Here is a 17,979-nt window from a genome sequence, read left to right on the forward strand (position 1 = left end):
TTCCCATTGAACATAATATTATTACTTATTTGCCGTGCCAGTCTGCGCATGGGATTTTTAGGAAGCTTGCTGGTGTGCGGGGCCCGTTGCCCGCAGAAGCGTCGGTCACGTAAGACGTAGATAAAACAAAGCAGGTTACAGGTGTCAATACACACACATGACGCACTATTATTATTGCCGACCAGCGTATTCGCGGTGTTCCTCTAGGCATACTGTATTAGTACCTGAATAGAAACAAAGTGTGTTTGACGGACATTTGAGTACTTCATCGTTCGTGTACCGGCGTGGTATCCGTAACCATAAATCGACCGAATCCGACTCGTCACTATACAAGACAATTTTCATATATTTTTGGCACAACAAATTTGAATTTGAACGATACACGATCACGATGTATTCTGCAAAAATCATGCTTAAGAGATTGATCAATATAAAACTGTTTAAAGTAATACACTTAATATTTTAACAATAACAATAAATATATATATATATATATATATAATACAGATTGATTCTTTTATCGAATAATTTTCATTATCTTAAAATAATCAACGTTAAAGAAAATATTTTTTTACATAATTACCAGTCTATATAAAACATCATTTTTTTAAAACTATTTATATAATATTTTTTATCGTTATAATTTTCAAGTTTTATAATTTTGTGAATGAACAAATATTTTTGATTTCATATTCTGAAGTAGAATATTTCAATACATAAAAATCAAAATTTGGAGGATTAGATCAAGAGTTATAAATATTTAAAGTTTATATGATAGGAGTAAACCAACATTTTAGAGTTTTTTCCGTTCCACTCCTATCACCTAAACTTTAAATAGTTACACCTCATTAAGTAATAAAATGCTCATCCAAATTTCGATTTTTATATATCGAATTATTTCGGAAAATATTCTGATTCAGAAAATTAAATCAAAAATATTTGTTGTCATTCACTAAAGTATAAAACATAAAAAAATATAACGATAAAAAAATATTACAAGTGTAGATTTTTAAAAAATATTTTGTTTATTTGACTAGAAATGATCATTATGTGAAAAATATATTTTCAAAAACGTTATATATTTTGAAATAATGTGAGTTGTTTGATAAAAGTCATTCAGACTCGGTATACATATAAACATTTTTTTTTATTTATAGTAGATTTAACTAATTTAAGAACACGCGTTATAATGTAGGTAATAAGTAATAACTAATAACTATAATATAAAATACATAAACTATAATTTAATGGTGTTGCTGTTAAAAATTATTAATCGTTTAAGTAATCAAATGCACTGAATGATTTTAAAGTTAAAATAAGAAAACTAGGTAGTGTTCTTATAATTATATTGTAATTTGTAGTAAGGATGATATGATTTTACATCAACATAATTTAGTTTTAATAATATGCTTATAATTCTCATCAATAGTAAGTTATTCATGCATAATATTGATATCTAAACTAATAAATAATAACTAATTAGTATTCAATAATATTAGTGATTAGTCCCCTTAAGAACCTTAATAACTAATAAGTATAACATATGCTTTTTTGTATTCCAAAAACGAATAAAAGTAGGTACTTGAAATATTGTTATAAGTATTGTTATTATCTATCAATAATACAATTTTCAAAATATTTTGACTGTTTTTGAGCTATTTTTACATACTTGAAATTTTCTATTTGTATAAGTTTTTTTCTATAAATGTACATAAACTCTTTTTATTCTTTCGAAAAGCTTGAAAATAGAATTCAAAGTTTGTCACAAGTTATTATAACTTATAATTTATAAATAAATAATTAAAAAAAAAATCATTTGCAATTGATATTTTTCACAATAACGAAATTTGGAAATTATTTCGTAGTTACAAATGTATAAAATGTTTAATTTTTATAGAACTTGAAATCCAAATTTGGACATAATTAAATATTTAAACTAAGAACAATAATTTTAGTTGTAATTAAAATATATTATTCGTGGAGAGTAGAGACTTACAACTTTTACGCATATTATTATATTTTATAGTTTTATACATACAATTAAGATTCATTTTAAACTACTGGCTTTTGCTTATTATAATATTTTATAGTTCATATCATATTAATATATAACTGATAAAATAAATTACCTACTAAAATAATTAATATAAATATAAATGTATGATAATATATACCTACTTAATTACTCTGTAATATATGCTAACAGATCATTTCTATGTTTCGATTAGAATTATTTTTCGTGTGCAATGATTTATCATTGAATTCAACTTAAAATTTCAATACATATATTACAGTGAACCAATACACAATGACAAGGTTCATTTAATACCAATTTTACGGTTCTGCAGAGCGGTTACCTGCTTGATCACTTTTTTATGCACGAATACTGAATAGTGTAGGTAGTAGGTACCAATAAAATATTAATTCCGATTTTAAATGACCGATCACATTTAAAAAAAATAGTTCCTCTTTGATCTCTTTTCTTAAAAAAAAAAAAAAGATGTTAATGATTTTAAATGGCCTACAAAAATATTGACATAATAAAAAACTGAAATGACATCTCAGGTTTTTATTTTAAAAGAATTGTGTGTCCAACTGCGTCAATCGATATTCGATCCTTTAGACCAGTGCTTCTCAAAGCTATTTTGTCATGATGTCTCCTCTTGAATTGAATTTAAAACTGTCAAGGCCTTCTTAATCAAATCAAAATCATTACTTATTTTACGGCTTACCAGGATTAGATTAGGTATATATATTATATATTTCACGGCCCCAGTTTGAGAAGCACTGTTCTAAGGCAGTGCCGCAACTTGGTATATATTGGTGGGTGTTCAAGCAAATATTATAGGGCCCATTTATCAAAGGACCTAAATACCTAATAGATCCTTAAAAATATAACTTTCTGTTTGTAGCTATACAGGGTGACCCGCGAGGATTTACCCATTGCGATATCTCTTGAAATAATTGAGATATCATAATTCTGGTTTTTTAATAAGATTCTCGGACAAAAACTACAAATATTTCATGTTTTAATTTATTTTTATGTTTTGGTAAAAAAGTTAAAAAATGTATTTTTTTATTTAATTATTTAAAAAAAAATTGAAGATAGCCATTTTGTAGAGTTTTTTTTTCTAAAAATATTGACGTTTTAAAATTTTAATTTCATCAATTTCCTGGTTTCTTATATTTTTTCTAGTTTCGAAAAAACTGCGAAATTATTATTATGTTTATGTCTTGCCAAAAAATGGAATAAGATAATAATATCGAAACGTTAAATTAGGTATTTAAATTGCGGACTATGCCATACTCAAATTACCAACAAGCCATAAAATATTAACTATTACGTATTTATACGTTGGCGGAAAAACACCTTTTTTTACTAAATTCAAAGTAAACAAAATACATTTGTTTTATCTATTTATTATAATTATTATAATATAACCGTATTTAATAAAACTAAAAAAAAGGTATAACAAAAATGTACATATTGATATTTTGTACAATAGTTATTAACTTTATTTAAAAATTTAACAATGCTGAAGAAATAAAATATGACGTTTATTGCGAGCCACACTGAAACCCGTTCGCTAGTCGTACGAACATGCGGGCCACATGTTTGATACAATGATACCACTATGGCACTATCGTATTAAATAATTCGCAATTTTTTCAAAACTAGAAAAAATATTAAAAATCAGGAAATTGAAAAAAATTTAATTACGTCAAAAAATTCCAAAACTCAGAATTTGAAAGTGTACATAATTTAAGTATAAAAATGGGGTGAGCATGCTTAAAAAAATACCTTATAGCATGTAGTATACTTATATGGAACGTGTTGTGTCAGGTGGCGCGGTGCGATAGACTATTCGACATACATTATTTTTATACAAAATCCTTCTATTTTTAGATAATAGAAAATTAATTTAATTTTTAAATACACACAATTGTTATTATTAGCATTATTGAATAATAATGCTCCTATAGCCTAAAAATGTTTGATTCTGATCAGACGTATAATAAATTGTAAATTTGTAACCATACTAATATTTAGAAAAAAAGTTCCAAATAGTTCAGCCATAGGCCTTTTATTATGAATTAATTTAGGGCCCGGGGATTTTGTGCACCCCTAGCACCCCCGGTAGTTGCGGCACTGCTCTAAGGCCTAAGCCACCTCTACACCACTGCTGTAGCTCTGTATGCCTGTAGGGTAGTCACTAGTCAGACATTAAACAGTTAATAATAATGACCCAAATTGGATTTTACCAGATCTTTCAAAATATTTAACTTATCCGAAAAGTGCACTCTTTGCTACATTTGTAGCCTGTCTGCACACCTATATTGACTATATTCATTATTTATAACCATAGGCAGAACTAGACATTTTCATTAGACTAGGCCACTCTGAGAGTCATTTTACACCTTTAATACATTAATACCCAAAGAAAAGAGCGGAGGGCGATTGGGAACACCAATATTCTTTTATTACAATGCAAATGTATAACATAAGTAATTATTGATGTTATAAATCTAAAATTGTATCACTTTTAATTTAAACTTAAATCTTACATGTAAAATACAGATACTAAATATACCTAACATTTAAACTATTCTATTTTTTACGTACAATTAATTTCTTAAATTTAATATTTTTCTCATTTATACCTAATTTATTTTATTACATTTAATTTGTTCTTAGCAAATGTATACATCAATAGTTAATACGTAGCCTATTAGCCTGGGCCGTGGCTCAGTTCGTAGTTCCACCCATGTCTATAACCTAAATAAGCCCTAAGGGGTACCTAAATGTAATTTAATTTTATAAGACATGGATACTATGTGAGTTATTATATATTAGTGTATACAGTACAGGTGAATCTATAATTTTTTTTGGGGGGAGGGGTCATTTGAACAAATTCATGACAAATGTGTGGTGGCACAGCGCTTAAAAGAACTTTTAGGTTATTCAAAACAATTTTAACATACATTTAATATATTGCCATTATTACTTAAATATATCCTGTAAGGTGGGGTTTACGTGTTAAAGTGTCGACTCAGAATCTCACACACTCATTTACAATAAAATAAATTCTACACCAAATAATATATGATATATTTATATTAACAAAGATTAATGTTAGCTAAAAATTAAAACAAAAATAAAATAATTGGTATGATGAATAACACCAGTAATAGGTACTACGAATCACGATAATATTTTAAAAGTGTGTCACATATCAGCGCACTATTTTATGTTTTTCTCTGGCTTCTTTCTGTCTATTATGTGTCGAATGGTGCAACATAGTATTATCAAATTTGTGTTCGACTCTAATCTATAATATTAAAGTGAATTTTCCTATAATCCTATATTAATATATTATATCAATCTTAAAAGAAATAACATTATCATTATTTATAATTATATGTTGGTTTTTTACGATACTTCAATTTTTTTTTGCAATTTAACAATCATTTGTAAATCCTAATATTTTATACATTCATAACTTGAATACAAATAAAAATATTGTAAATACGTCAATGCACGTACAGACAGATACATAGATAAGATTTCCAACTTAAAGCTTAATAATATTCAATGCGCTCTTATATTGTATTAATCGATTTTAAATATTTTTAATGACAAATCCACAAATAAAATAATATTTACAGATAGGTAATAGCATGTCAACATGTTTAACTTAGCTACATATCAATATATCAAAAATCAAATAATATTGTTAAGTATTACTTATTACTTATTGTGTCTATAAGTTAAAAAATATATTATCAGTTTTCTATGGCGGGGAGAGGAAGTTAAATGTATTTTTAGATGTTTAGAAATTTTACATATTTTTATAATACCTAGGTATTAATAAAAAAAGTTCTTATTATGGTTTACTAATACCTTTAACATTTAGATCAGTGGTTTTTTACCATTTTTGGTTCAGCGCCCCTTTATCGTAATATAACTAACTGCTAACGCCCCCCTCATGCAAAATCAAATTTATTTTCTATAAATATATATATATATTTATTCATTCACTATTATAAACAAGACGTTTCCTATTGATACGTAAAATTCGATTAGATAACATGCCGTATGACATTGTACAGCGTATTCAATTACAACTATTCTAATTTAACGTTCAATTACTCGTAGTATTGTTATATAATATTGAAAAGTTGTATTATTTATAATCTTTGAGTTTGAAAAAACTCACCGCCTCCTCAACGCTCCTTTCAATATTATTGCCCCACAGAGAGACTGAAATGCCCCCAAGGGGGCGGTACCGCCCCCGTTAAGAACCACTGATTTAGATGATAATTTCTATTTTTCATACACAGTAATGGCCGATGGGTAATAATAAATACAATACCTAAGTACACTTATTTATTTTATCTAAATAATAGTTCAAGATCTCATAAACATTCAAATTAATACATAATTAATTTATTATGATTTTGGAATCATTAATATTTTGTTCCTGTTCATATTTAAAGTTTGTTAATGAGAAATGAAAATAGGTCTTCATAAAATATAGCAATTAGTAATTATATTTCTGTTAATAATATATATATATATATATATTTTAGAAACAATGTATGCTAAGTAGTAGAATATCAACTAACATAGAAGAGTCTGTTTATCGGGGAATCAATAAAGTTAATTATACATCAAATTTAGATATAAATGAACCATCATTAAATAGCCCAGTACCTATTTTTAGAATACTGAATGATACTGGAGACATTTCGAGCAATTGTAAATCTATAATTGTAAGTAAAAAAAAATAATAATAATAATTTATCGTACTAAATAAAAATATTTAAATTCAGGTACCAGAAAATAATGAGTTGATTAAAATGTATAAATCTATGGTTTTGCTGTCTATAATGGATAAAATATTGTATGAATCTCAAAGGCAAGGTAGAATATCATTTTATATGACAAATGAAGGCGAAGAAGCGGCACAAATTGGTAGTGCCGCAGGATTACATTCTAATGATCTTGTGTATGGGCAATACAGAGAAGCGGGTATAAATTTCACTGTTTTCACCCATAATAATGGAAAATAATAACTAATTATTATGTTTAATAACTATTATATTATAGGAGTTTTATTATTCAGAGGATTTGCTCCTGAACAATTTATGAATCAATGTTTTGGTAATGTAGATGATCTTGGTAAAGGAAAACAAATGCCAGTTCATTATGGATCTAAAAATCTTAATTTTGTAACTCTTTCGTCTCCGCTTACTACTCAATTACCTCAAGGTATACACTATACATACAACATACATATTGATACACTTTGATTGAATAAAACATACTAAGTTGGTATTTTTTTTTTTAATTTTAAAGCTGTTGGATCAGCATATTCGTTTAAAAGATCAAAGATCAACCGTTGTACTATTGTTTATTTTGGCGAGGGAGCATCAAGCGAAGGAGATGCTCATGCTGCATTTAATTTTGCGTCAACTCTAGACTGTCCAATAATATTTTTTTGGTAAATTTAAATGATTTAAAGCTTTATTTTTTAAACTTACAATATTAATAATATGTTTAGTCGTAATAATGGATATGCCATATCAACACCAGCAAATGAACAGTATAGAGGAGATGGTATTGTAAGTCACGGTCCTGGCTATGGAATTGCTACAATTCGTGTCGATGGCAATGATATTCTTGCAGTATATAATGCAGTTTTAAAAGCTCGAGAATATGTTATGACTAATACAAGACCCCTTTTGATAGAAGCTATGACTTACAGGTATCATTTGTAATAAATAGATTATTTTTTATGTATGTAATAAATTATCAGCGTAAAATTAAATTAGGCGGGGACATCACAGTACTTCTGATGACAGTACTGCATACAGATCTAAAGATGAGATTAAACGATGGTCAAATAAAAATCCAATTATAAGATTCAAAAACTTAATTGAGAAAAATAATCTTTGGAGTGATCAAAATGATGTTGAGTATGAAAAAGAAACTAAAAAACAAGTAAATATAACTAGTTATATAATATTGATTCATAAAATAAATTATATTAGGTTTATATGTTCTTTATATTTCTATTAATTTATTTTAGTTAATGCAGTCATTTGCAATTGCATCAAAAAAAAATAAACCAAATTGGAGAGAAATGTTTAATGATGTTTATCACGAAATTCCAAATAATTTGTTGTAAGTATAAATAAACTTATATATGTAGTTATTAGTTATATACAACATAAAACATATACATATAGGTTTTATATAAATACCTTAAATACCTACATATAAAACAATAATAATAGATACTTTTATACATCTGTGATTTGCCATAAATATTTTGTTTTTGTTTTACATCTTGATGTTTTTTTAGATTTAGAGCTATAAATCTATTGGTTAGTAATACCGTGTAATAATGTTATGCTTTTTTTGTGTTTATCACCACATTTTTGGGCAGTGAAAATGATTCGATTTTGAAAACCTTCGAGGATTATTTCTAGTAGTGAATTTAAATAGTACCTATTTTTTTTATGAAATTCATGCTATTTATAAATGTAAATAAATCTTAAAAGATACCTATAAGGAGTTTACAATGTTTACATTATCATTTATCACTATGAAACTATTATAATACTTATATTATAAATGTATCTATATTAATATTAAAGTTTAAAGCATTTCACACTCAATCTATTCTATTTATACATTTAAAAAAATAATATACTTACAACATAATTTATTACAATTATTATATTATATATACTCGTATTTAACCATACATAATTAAATTAAAGTTATACGTGTAATAATATCAAAAAAGCATTAGAATAATTTTAATAACATTTATTTTACATTTATTATTTTTTTTTTTATAGGGAACAAATGAACTCATTGGAAGATCATATATCACAATATTCTGATCATTATCCTAAACAGTGAAAGTTTAAAAATATTGTATATTATTACAAACTTGCAAGTTGCAGTATATAATATAAATGTTAAAATGTATTTACAATGTACATAGTAAATTATTGTTAAATATTTGTTGGAAACTTAATAAGCTTATATATATCATCTGTTATAAATTTAAGAAAATAAAATTCTTATTAATCTTATTTATTTTTATGTTATATTAATATTATTTTAATTCAATGATATTTATCTATTATTTAAAAAAAAAAAAAACGTTTTAAAACAATAATAAACTTGCATGTAGTATTACACATTGATCTCAAAATTAAACACAATGCATTTTGAGCAAACGTTTGCGTTATATTAAACAAGTTTCAGTGAAATTAAAAAAAAAAAATTGAGTTTAAAAATATTTATGAGCATTTGAAATTTAAATTTTGAGAAAATTAAATATTCATCACGATGTTTAAAATAAAGATTTACCATTAAACGATTTTTTTTTTTTGTAATTCAAAAACGAATAACCATGGATACTTGAATTTTTCATCAAATGGTTAAATTAGCCTTTTCTATACATCAAAAAATAATTTTCACAATATATATTTAAACAAATTAATGTAGGCTGAATGATTGAGTATTTTTTTGTCATTAATCATGATCTAGTTTTATATAACAAATTTATTAAGTTAAAATTTGCATAAAATTATGTTTTTGAGTCATATTTGTAGAATTAAAATTTTCAATTTTAGATTCTGAACGGATGAATGTATTGATTTTACAAAGATGTTTTTTTTTTTGTGTCTGTCATCACATTTTAGTAGAAATAATGCTTTGATTTTTTACTTCAGCCCCTTTTTGAAAAGGAAAATTAATCTAGTAGGTAGTTTAAAATAAATTATAAAGTAAACATATTTTAGTAGTTTTTAAAAGCGCCAGGAAAACACAAAAAGTAACGGAAAAACGGAGTTGTTACGCATGAAATCAATTTTTTTATTTTGCTGCAACTCAAAAACGAATCATTGTAAATATTTGAAATTGTCACCAAAATATTTTGACTTTTTTTAAGCTATTTATAGACAATTAGAATTTTTGATTTTTCTAAGTTTTTTTTTTTGAAATGCCGATAAAAAAAAATTTAGCATTCCAAAAAGTCTTTAAAATTTAATTAAAGGTTTATTATTAGTTGTACTAATCGTAGTAAAAAAAAAAAAAAATCAAAATTCGTTGGTTGCGATTTTTGTTTATAAGCATTTTAAGTTCAAATAATGTTTACGAAATATGTCAAAATTGTGAAAATTTGCAAGTAATATTGATGAAAATTCATAAAATTTTTGTGATTTATACTTAAAGGTTAAAATACCCAATTCAAGGTTCTCCATAATTTTGATTTTTTAATAAGATTCACAGGGACAAGGACTACAACATTTCAAGTTTTAATTTATTTTAATGTTTTGGTAAAAAGTTAAAAAATATATTTTTTATTTAATATTTTTCAAAAAATTGAAGATAGCAATTTTGTAAAATTCATTTTTCTGAAAATATTGATGTTTTGACATTTTAATTTCATTAATCTCCTGATTTTCAATATTTTTTCTAGTTTTCAGAAAAACTGAAATCGTTTTTCAGCCGTACGTGCATGCGGGTCACACGTTTGATACATTTATACCACTATCGTATTAAATAATTCACAATTTATCCCTGGACTAGAAAATATATTAAAAATCAGGAGATTAATGAAATTAAAATGTTGAAACGTCAATATTTTCAGAAAAATGAACCCTACAACATTTTTTTGAAAATAATTAAATAAAAAAATACATTTTTAACTTTTTTACTAGGACATTAAAATAAATTAAAACATGAAATATTTTTAGTTCTTGTCCCCGTAAATCTTATTAAAAACCCAGAATTATGATATCTCCATTTTTTCAGGAGATATTGCAATGGGTTAATCCTCATGGGACACCCTGTATTACAATTTAAATATAGGTAATAATATAAAATATATCATATCCATATCGACCATATCCTACTAATTATCCTAGACTGACAAATCATCTCTGCGCGTTTAGAATCGTTTTTCGTATACAATGATACTTGTCACTATACAGCAGAGCAATACTCGCTTGCTCGCCCTTTTTTTTTAATTGTCAATATAAAAAAACCTTAATAATTTAATACATGGTTACTTTTGAGTTGTTATTAATATAAATAAAAAAAAATTTGATCTTAAATCTAAAAAAAAATTATAATTTTTTGATGTTAGAACTAGAGATGTTCCGAGTATCCGGCAATTACCTAAATTTTTACCCGGTCTCTGCTCGGTACCGGCGTAATACCTATGTTTCGTTTGTATTTTATAAAATATATATTTATTTATAATTATTAACTTATAATTAATAATTTACATTTTTACTCGGTACTCGGTTAGTATTAAAAATTGTACTCGGTACCTGGCTTATAACAAATTATCTACCCGAAACATCTCTAGTTAGAACTATAGGCGCTAGGTTTTTAACAACTTAATGGGTGCTTGTTGGTATTATGATATAGTATATAAATGAGGCAATGAGACATCAATGTACACAATTTGGAGGATGGGACTTAGCCCATAATATACTTCATAAAAATGGCAATGGTTGCCCGAGCCTTCAGGCACCCAAGTATACATGGATGCTTAATGCCTATAGTTAGAAACTCAGAGCTTTTATAAATTTCGTTAAAACGACGAAAACTAGTGAATTATTTTGTAGTTCAAAAATTTCATAGAAATTTTGATTCTTATATCTAAGTTTGTAAAACGCAATATTCGTTGATAAACTCATTTTCTCAAATACTTTTAATTCTGCCTTTAAGTCATCGAATTTAATATATTGCAGGTGTTACAAACTTCTAAATTATTTTCATCATTGTTGTCACTAGTACCTACTTGAACAATTTTAAAGAGCTTTAAGTATTTTTAAATTGTTTTCTGCAAATTTTGTTTTTATATCATATATTATAACTATATCTAACAGGATAATAAATACCTAATAATTTTAAAATATGGTGCAATATTTCACGAAATTAAAATTTCACAACTACTTAATCTTGAAGTTATTGTTCTTATTCTCGAAATAATGGGTGGTAAAATAGATTCTTTGTAAGTTAGCTGTTCTGTTTCCATCCAAATTTTATCGTAATTATTATCACTACGAAGAGATTGTTACAAGAGTAGTTGCTGTTAATGTTGAAATAGTAGTTTATTTATTGGTTAATTTATAAACTAACTTCAATAACTTTAAACAAAATATAAAACCAGTTATATTTTTAATTTTTCTTGAAAAAATAATTCTTACAAATCTAAAATGCTATTTTGATAATATTTTTCAAATTAATTTACAAAATACCAAGGGGGGCATTGTCCATTAAATTTTTTTTTTGGGAGAGGGGGGTTATCCCTCGTTTACGACTATGGTAAAATCATAAAATAAATTATTAACTATCTAAGACATATTGTCATGAAATGTAGTTTTATAGTCTCATGGCACTCAGAGTTGTTTTTCATACATAATGAAATAATGACATTTTATGAACTAAAATTTAACACATTCATTACAGTGATTTACTATTTACTCGAAACAGTCAAAATCTACCGTACAGCAGCAAGTTAACACAAGTTAAATAATATTATTATTTTTTGTGATATTTAAGGGGCCGCTACACCAGAATTTGTTTTTTCTGTCTATCTCCCATATAATATAGGAACAAAAATCCTCCGTATTTCCACGGTTATGACTCTTTAGTTTAGTTTAAGGCGAAAGTACCTATAATATGTTTTATAAAGAAGAGTATATTCTGTGCATTGACTGGATAGATTTTTTATATTTACAGTTTTATATAAATTATTAATGGTTAAAAATAATTGAAATTATTTTAAATTAAAACATACTAATATTTATAAAAAATGTAAATATTAAATCTATCCAGTCAATGCATAGGAAATACTCTTCTTTATAAAATATGTAGTAGGTGCTTTTGCCTTAAACTAAATCAGTGAGTCATAATCGTAGAAATACGGAGAGTAATCTTTATTCCTATATTATGTGGGAGATAAGATGGAGAAAATAAATGCTGGTGTAGTGGCTTCTTAATTAATATTTAATATATACAATAAAAATTAACAATATTTACAAAATATGTGAATAATATATTTAATATTTTTATGGTAACTATGAACAATTTTCCCAATTTTTTTTTCATACTAAGAAATGTTTGCATTATTTTTATAATAAATTTGCATATTTCTATTTTGAAAAAATGTTTTTCCATATTCAAATGTGGATACCATTATGGCACATGCAGGTGCTACTTTGATTATCCGAGGAACTAAACCCCTAAAAATTGCACGTGTTCCATTTGCTTTATACAGGTCAATAACTTCTTTGAATGTCCATTTGGAAGCTTTTCCAGGAGGTTCTGAAATAACTACTAAGTATTTAATTTATTCAAATGTATCATTAAATTATTTTATCATTATTAGGGCACACATTTTTATGTAAATACATAATTTTATTGAATGTACAATTTTTAATTCTGATAAAAATGAGTATGTATCATAACACCCCAAATAAAATAAAGCATATTTATAACATGTTTTGTATATTTATATTTACTTATTTATAGACATATTAAAAATAAATAATAATCATTATTTTGTAGGAAAATATGAAATATGTTCAATCTGTTGTAATAAATACAATATTAATAGGTAAATGGTTTTTGTTAATATTTAGATAACTGTTAAACAATTTATTACTCTAGTGACAAGCAATCAAGTTTGTTCATTTGTTTTTCTATTTAGTAGTTTTCCTTTTTGCTATTCATATTTTAATAATGTCAATAATGAATATTGTAGAAAAGTTTTTGTTAAATATATTATGTTTTGAATATTTTAATATTTAAAATATTTAGGCAAATATAACAATATATATATTTTATCTTTTTTATTACATAAAAATCTGCGCCCTAATCATTATAATAATAAATATTATTAACCTGTTATAATTTCTTTCTCAGTTAATTCAATTTGACGTATTGTTTTGACAACATCAAATGGTGTTGTTAATGCAGCAGCCAACTAAAACATTTAACCTTAACTCAATTATTTAAAACTATAATACATAAAAAAAATAAATAATTAATTTAATTTTCTTAAATTTAATTAAATAGTGATATTTGTTGGCTTTTCTAACTGTATAAAAAATTATTTTTAATGGAGGAATTTTTGTACTGGGTTATTACTATAATCAATTCAGTTAAAGATTGAACTACTCAGTAGGTCAAAAGTTGTCATTGGCGTATCCCTACTACAATTTATTATGCTTTGTATACATTGTGAGTAGGAAACAGCACCGCAATGATAATTGTTGAATTGTTAGTTCTATTATTGAACCACACCACAGTCAACATGAGCAAAGCGGTTCAATTTTAATCTGAATAGAGTATACATTAGCTCATAATTTTAATTTATTATTAAAATCCAGGACATATATAGTATATCAAACAGCTAAAATTTAATAATTAATAAACAATACTTATATTATACAAATATAATAAAAATATATTTTAAATAAGTATTAAATTTAATAATAGGTAAATTAATAAGAAGAATCTACAATACTCTTCATTTCATTATAAAATATAATAGAAGTTTTTATACACATTAATTTATTGAGATTTATTATTAATAAATTAATACGTACAGGCCATAGTGCTTTTATACTAAATTAAAATTTTAATTAAAGTAAATTTTATTACCGCTCCAGCTATGCTCCCTGCTAAAAAGTTGTACATGAATGATGTTGGTTGGCCAGATATTTGTTTAATATGTTCATACATAATCCAATAAACACCTTTTAACACATTATATTAAAAATAATTTACAAGCCATTAAATTAACAAAGAAATAGTAGAAAACAATAAATATTTTTAAATAATTAACATCCAAATTGTTAGTATTTTATTATTTATAAGCACTTTCTTTATTAATTGATAAAGTGTTAAAACCTAATGTAATTTAATAGTTATAACTCACCAGAAAAAGGAACATCTCTAAGTAGGGTAGAACCAAGACCTTTCCATAACCCTTTGTAACCATGATATTTTAATAAGCTTTGCAATGCTTGATGTACTTCTAAATAACTAAGTTTTTTTGACTGCATTTTGGTGCGTATGAGTTCTAATGGACTGACTGATGTAGCAGCTCCAAAACGAGCAACACAGCCTGATACACCAGATATCCACAACGGCTGATTTTGATCATTGTTTGCATAAAATGGTTTGGTTAAATCATGAAGATTACATCGTATTTGTTCATATGATACAAAATAAACAATTGTGGCAGGTACTGCAAGTACTAATGTTGGACTCAACCCACTCCATAATGACCAAATTCCTTCATTTTTGCTAATTTGTTTAAAAGCATCCTAAACAACAAAAATATTCTTTAAAGAATTCTAAATCATTTCATTAAATAAAAATAACTTTACAAGAGTTCCATTAAATTTGCTAGGCCTGTTGAACCATTGAACATTTCTGTAATAAGGACTATCAGAAGGATTTTTTTTTAATGTATTACATGGACAAATATGGTCCATTAAACCATTGGAATAAAAAAAACATTTATCATTATTTGTAATTCTAGGTTGTGCTTGCATGCGTACTTTAATGACATCCAATGGAGTAACTAAAAATGTGTTAATTCATATTATTATTCTATTTTCTTAGAATATTTTAATACAACCAAATATCTATACCAAGAAAAGAAGTAATTAATGCTCCTGTACAAGCAGCAGCCATTTGTTGTACTGGTTTTATTCGAAACCGAGGGTCATCAATCAATTGTGTATAATTTGATTTGAATTTAGATTCCATGACCTTTTAAATAATAAGTCGATCTAAAAAAAAATGTCATTAAAAAATTAATTATTTATCTACCTATATCCTAGTGAATTTAGTGACAAACCGTTTTAAACCAACTAAAGTAACTTCAGTAGATACAGATAAAAAGCTAACAATTATTAAGTTCATAACATTTTATTGTAAAAATGCAATTTTAAACAAACTTTAACATTAATTAGCTGGTTATTTATAATATTATACAAATATTAATAACCATAAAAGTAATAATACATTACTTGATTATTTCTTGTACATACTTTTTAATCGTTTTTTATACATTCAATACACTAAACAGTTATACATTGGACGTTTTATTTTTTCCATCACCATTGTAATGCCATTAGTATAATAGAACATAAGACAAATTAGAATGCAGATTATAGCTTCGTAATGAATAAGTCATTTCGTTTCAAAATAGTGAGTCGGAAAAGGGATACCGGTTTTGAAATAAAGTATAATTTATTACATTTAAATTATGAACCTTCACGTGGTTAGTGGTGAATAGTACTGTGAGTAGGTGAATGAATTGTGATTATCAAAAAGCATACTCGAATTAGTGGAGTAGTTAAGTCTATAGCATAGAAGCACAGAATATAACAAGAAGTGATGAGCATTGATGATTACAGAATTGAAAAATGGTGATAAACTGATAATGATAAAAAAAAATTTTGAAATGTAGAAAAAATAACACAAAAGCCAAAATTAAAAATAATGTAATAATATTATAATGTAAATTTACGTTGACCTTGGTTATATTGATTTATGAATCAAATAATTATATTAATTATTTTAATATTTTATCTAACCTAACTGTAAAATAATACCTAAAAGGAATTTGACATTGGTTAGCTCAACCCAGTAGCCAGTGTGAAAAAAAGCGCAATGTTTACCTTTACATTACAGAATATTCTGTGTTGGCAACATATTATTATCACTGATATGGTTCTAATTATTTCTCCAGTGGTTTATCCTTTTTACACCGGTTTTAACTAATATTTGATACTGGTTAGGTGATTCATTCATCATTGTGGTTCTGACTTTCTGAGTTCTGGCGGGTATAACTATAGGTTTTGGCACAAAATAAATAGTAATATGAATTATATTGTGTATACAAGGTGATTCTCTAAAATTACTCAAGATCAATCTATATTTTCATTTAATAATTTATTTATTAAACATTCTAAGTATATGTAAGGAGCACAATTTAAAATAGGTACTTAAGATAATAACCATAAATTATGATGATATATTTAGAAGATGAGGCGTATGATAATTAAGCAATTTAAAAATTTAAAAAAAATTGATTTGACCTTTACTTGCCTATAAAAAACTTGGTTCTTAATATTTAAAAAAAATAAAGAAGTTTGTATCTTTGTACGATATAGCTTTAACTGCCTTAATATTTAAAAAAAAAGAAAAAGCTAAACAATTGAAAATATGGTCTTGGAGTGTAGTGAATATACCTAAATATTCAAAAACTTAAGTTTGATTAAATGCTTCATTTAATTTTTAAAGAATAGGAACATACTTGGTGAATCACTCTGTATATTAATATAATTATATTACGTTAACGATCGCTATAATATCATTAGGCAATAATAATTATACAAATCTATGGCTTTAATTTAATTTTAAGTGTACTGTATAGTCATTTATTAAGTATAGTGATTTTTATAATTAATCATTAAATAGTATTAAAACAATAAATTATATTATATATGAATAAACCTTGGGAAATTTATTTATAACACGTATTCATGTTTAGATCTATTATTATATTTTAATTTTAATTAATTAATAACTTTAAAGATATTAAAATAAAAAGCATACATTGCAAAATGTTGTTACATGTTCATAAATTTAAAAATAGGTATCAAGTTTGTAGAAACTGCACTAGGTAAAGTAATAGGACATTAAAATTGTCACACAGATCGGTATTACATCAGAGATCGGCGATAGGTAGCTCACAGCCCAAATCTGGCATATGGAACAGAAGTAATTACAAAATAAATAAATCACCAAAAATTTTTTTTTTAATGCTGATTGTTAATAGCTGTTTACAATAATAATCACAATAACAACAATGATAAATACATTTATAAGTTTTTTATGGCCTTTGAAATATTTTT

At 25.3% G+C, this 17,979-nt stretch overlaps 2 protein-coding genes across 4 annotated transcripts; one reads left to right on the forward strand and one right to left on the reverse strand.

The window, feature by feature from the left end:
* The first annotated feature begins 131 nt into the window (after positions 1 to 131).
* LOC113555805 (2-oxoisovalerate dehydrogenase subunit alpha, mitochondrial) lies at positions 132 to 9,115 on the forward strand. The gene is made up of 9 exons (XM_026960357.2): positions 132 to 445; positions 6,592 to 6,774; positions 6,835 to 7,033; positions 7,112 to 7,273; positions 7,361 to 7,505; positions 7,566 to 7,769; positions 7,837 to 8,005; positions 8,094 to 8,188; positions 8,872 to 9,115. Exons 1-9 carry the CDS (start codon positions 392 to 394, stop codon positions 8,933 to 8,935), a joined length of 1,275 nt encoding a protein of 424 aa, XP_026816158.1. The 5' UTR covers positions 132 to 391; the 3' UTR covers positions 8,936 to 9,115.
* A 3,747-nt stretch (positions 9,116 to 12,862) lies between these two features.
* LOC113550160 (solute carrier family 25 member 40-like) lies at positions 12,863 to 16,514 on the reverse strand. Of its 3 annotated transcripts, none has more exons than XM_026951846.1 (7): positions 16,108 to 16,514; positions 15,706 to 15,846; positions 15,439 to 15,635; positions 14,985 to 15,375; positions 14,708 to 14,802; positions 13,946 to 14,027; positions 12,863 to 13,378 (listed from the first exon to the last, which is right to left on the reverse strand). In XM_026951846.1, exons 2-7 carry the CDS (start codon positions 15,821 to 15,823, stop codon positions 13,152 to 13,154), a joined length of 1,110 nt encoding a protein of 369 aa, XP_026807647.1. In that variant the 5' UTR covers positions 15,824 to 15,846; positions 16,108 to 16,514; the 3' UTR covers positions 12,863 to 13,151. The 3 variants fall into 3 exon arrangements, with proteins under 3 accessions (XP_026807647.1, XP_026807648.1, XP_026807649.1); XM_026951847.1 differs by having other exon boundaries at positions 12,864 to 13,375; XM_026951848.1 differs by having other exon boundaries at positions 13,081 to 13,366; positions 16,108 to 16,510.
* Positions 16,515 to 17,979: the final 1,465 nt, after the last annotated feature.

Source organism: Rhopalosiphum maidis, chromosome 1 (assembly GCF_003676215.2).
Source record: "Rhopalosiphum maidis isolate BTI-1 chromosome 1, ASM367621v3, whole genome shotgun sequence".
NCBI classification, from domain to species: domain Eukaryota; kingdom Metazoa; phylum Arthropoda; class Insecta; order Hemiptera; family Aphididae; genus Rhopalosiphum; species Rhopalosiphum maidis.

What these genes read in the sequence shown, in the direction of transcription:
- LOC113550160 (XM_026951846.1), bottom strand. Translation starts at nt 15,823, where the DNA reads ATGGAATCTAAATTCAAATCAAATTATACACAATTGATTGATGACCCT. An exon ending in GCAAATTTAATGGAACTCTT is followed by an intron (nt 15,376 to 15,438) that starts GTAAAGTTATTT and finishes TTTGTTGTTTAG; the next exon opens with GATGCTTTTAAACAAATTAG. An exon ending in CAGGGAGCATAGCTGGAGCG is followed by an intron (nt 14,028 to 14,707) that starts GTAATAAAATTT and finishes TAAATGTTTTAG; the next exon opens with TTGGCTGCTGCATTAACAAC.
- LOC113555805 (XM_026960357.2), top strand. Translation starts at nt 392, where the DNA reads ATGTATTCTGCAAAAATCATGCTTAAGAGATTGATCAATATAAAACTG. An exon ending in TGGGCAATACAGAGAAGCGG is followed by an intron (nt 7,034 to 7,111) that starts GTATAAATTTCA and finishes ATTATATTATAG; the next exon opens with GAGTTTTATTATTCAGAGGA. An exon ending in GAAATTCCAAATAATTTGTT is followed by an intron (nt 8,189 to 8,871) that starts GTAAGTATAAAT and finishes TTTTTTTTATAG; the next exon opens with GGAACAAATGAACTCATTGG.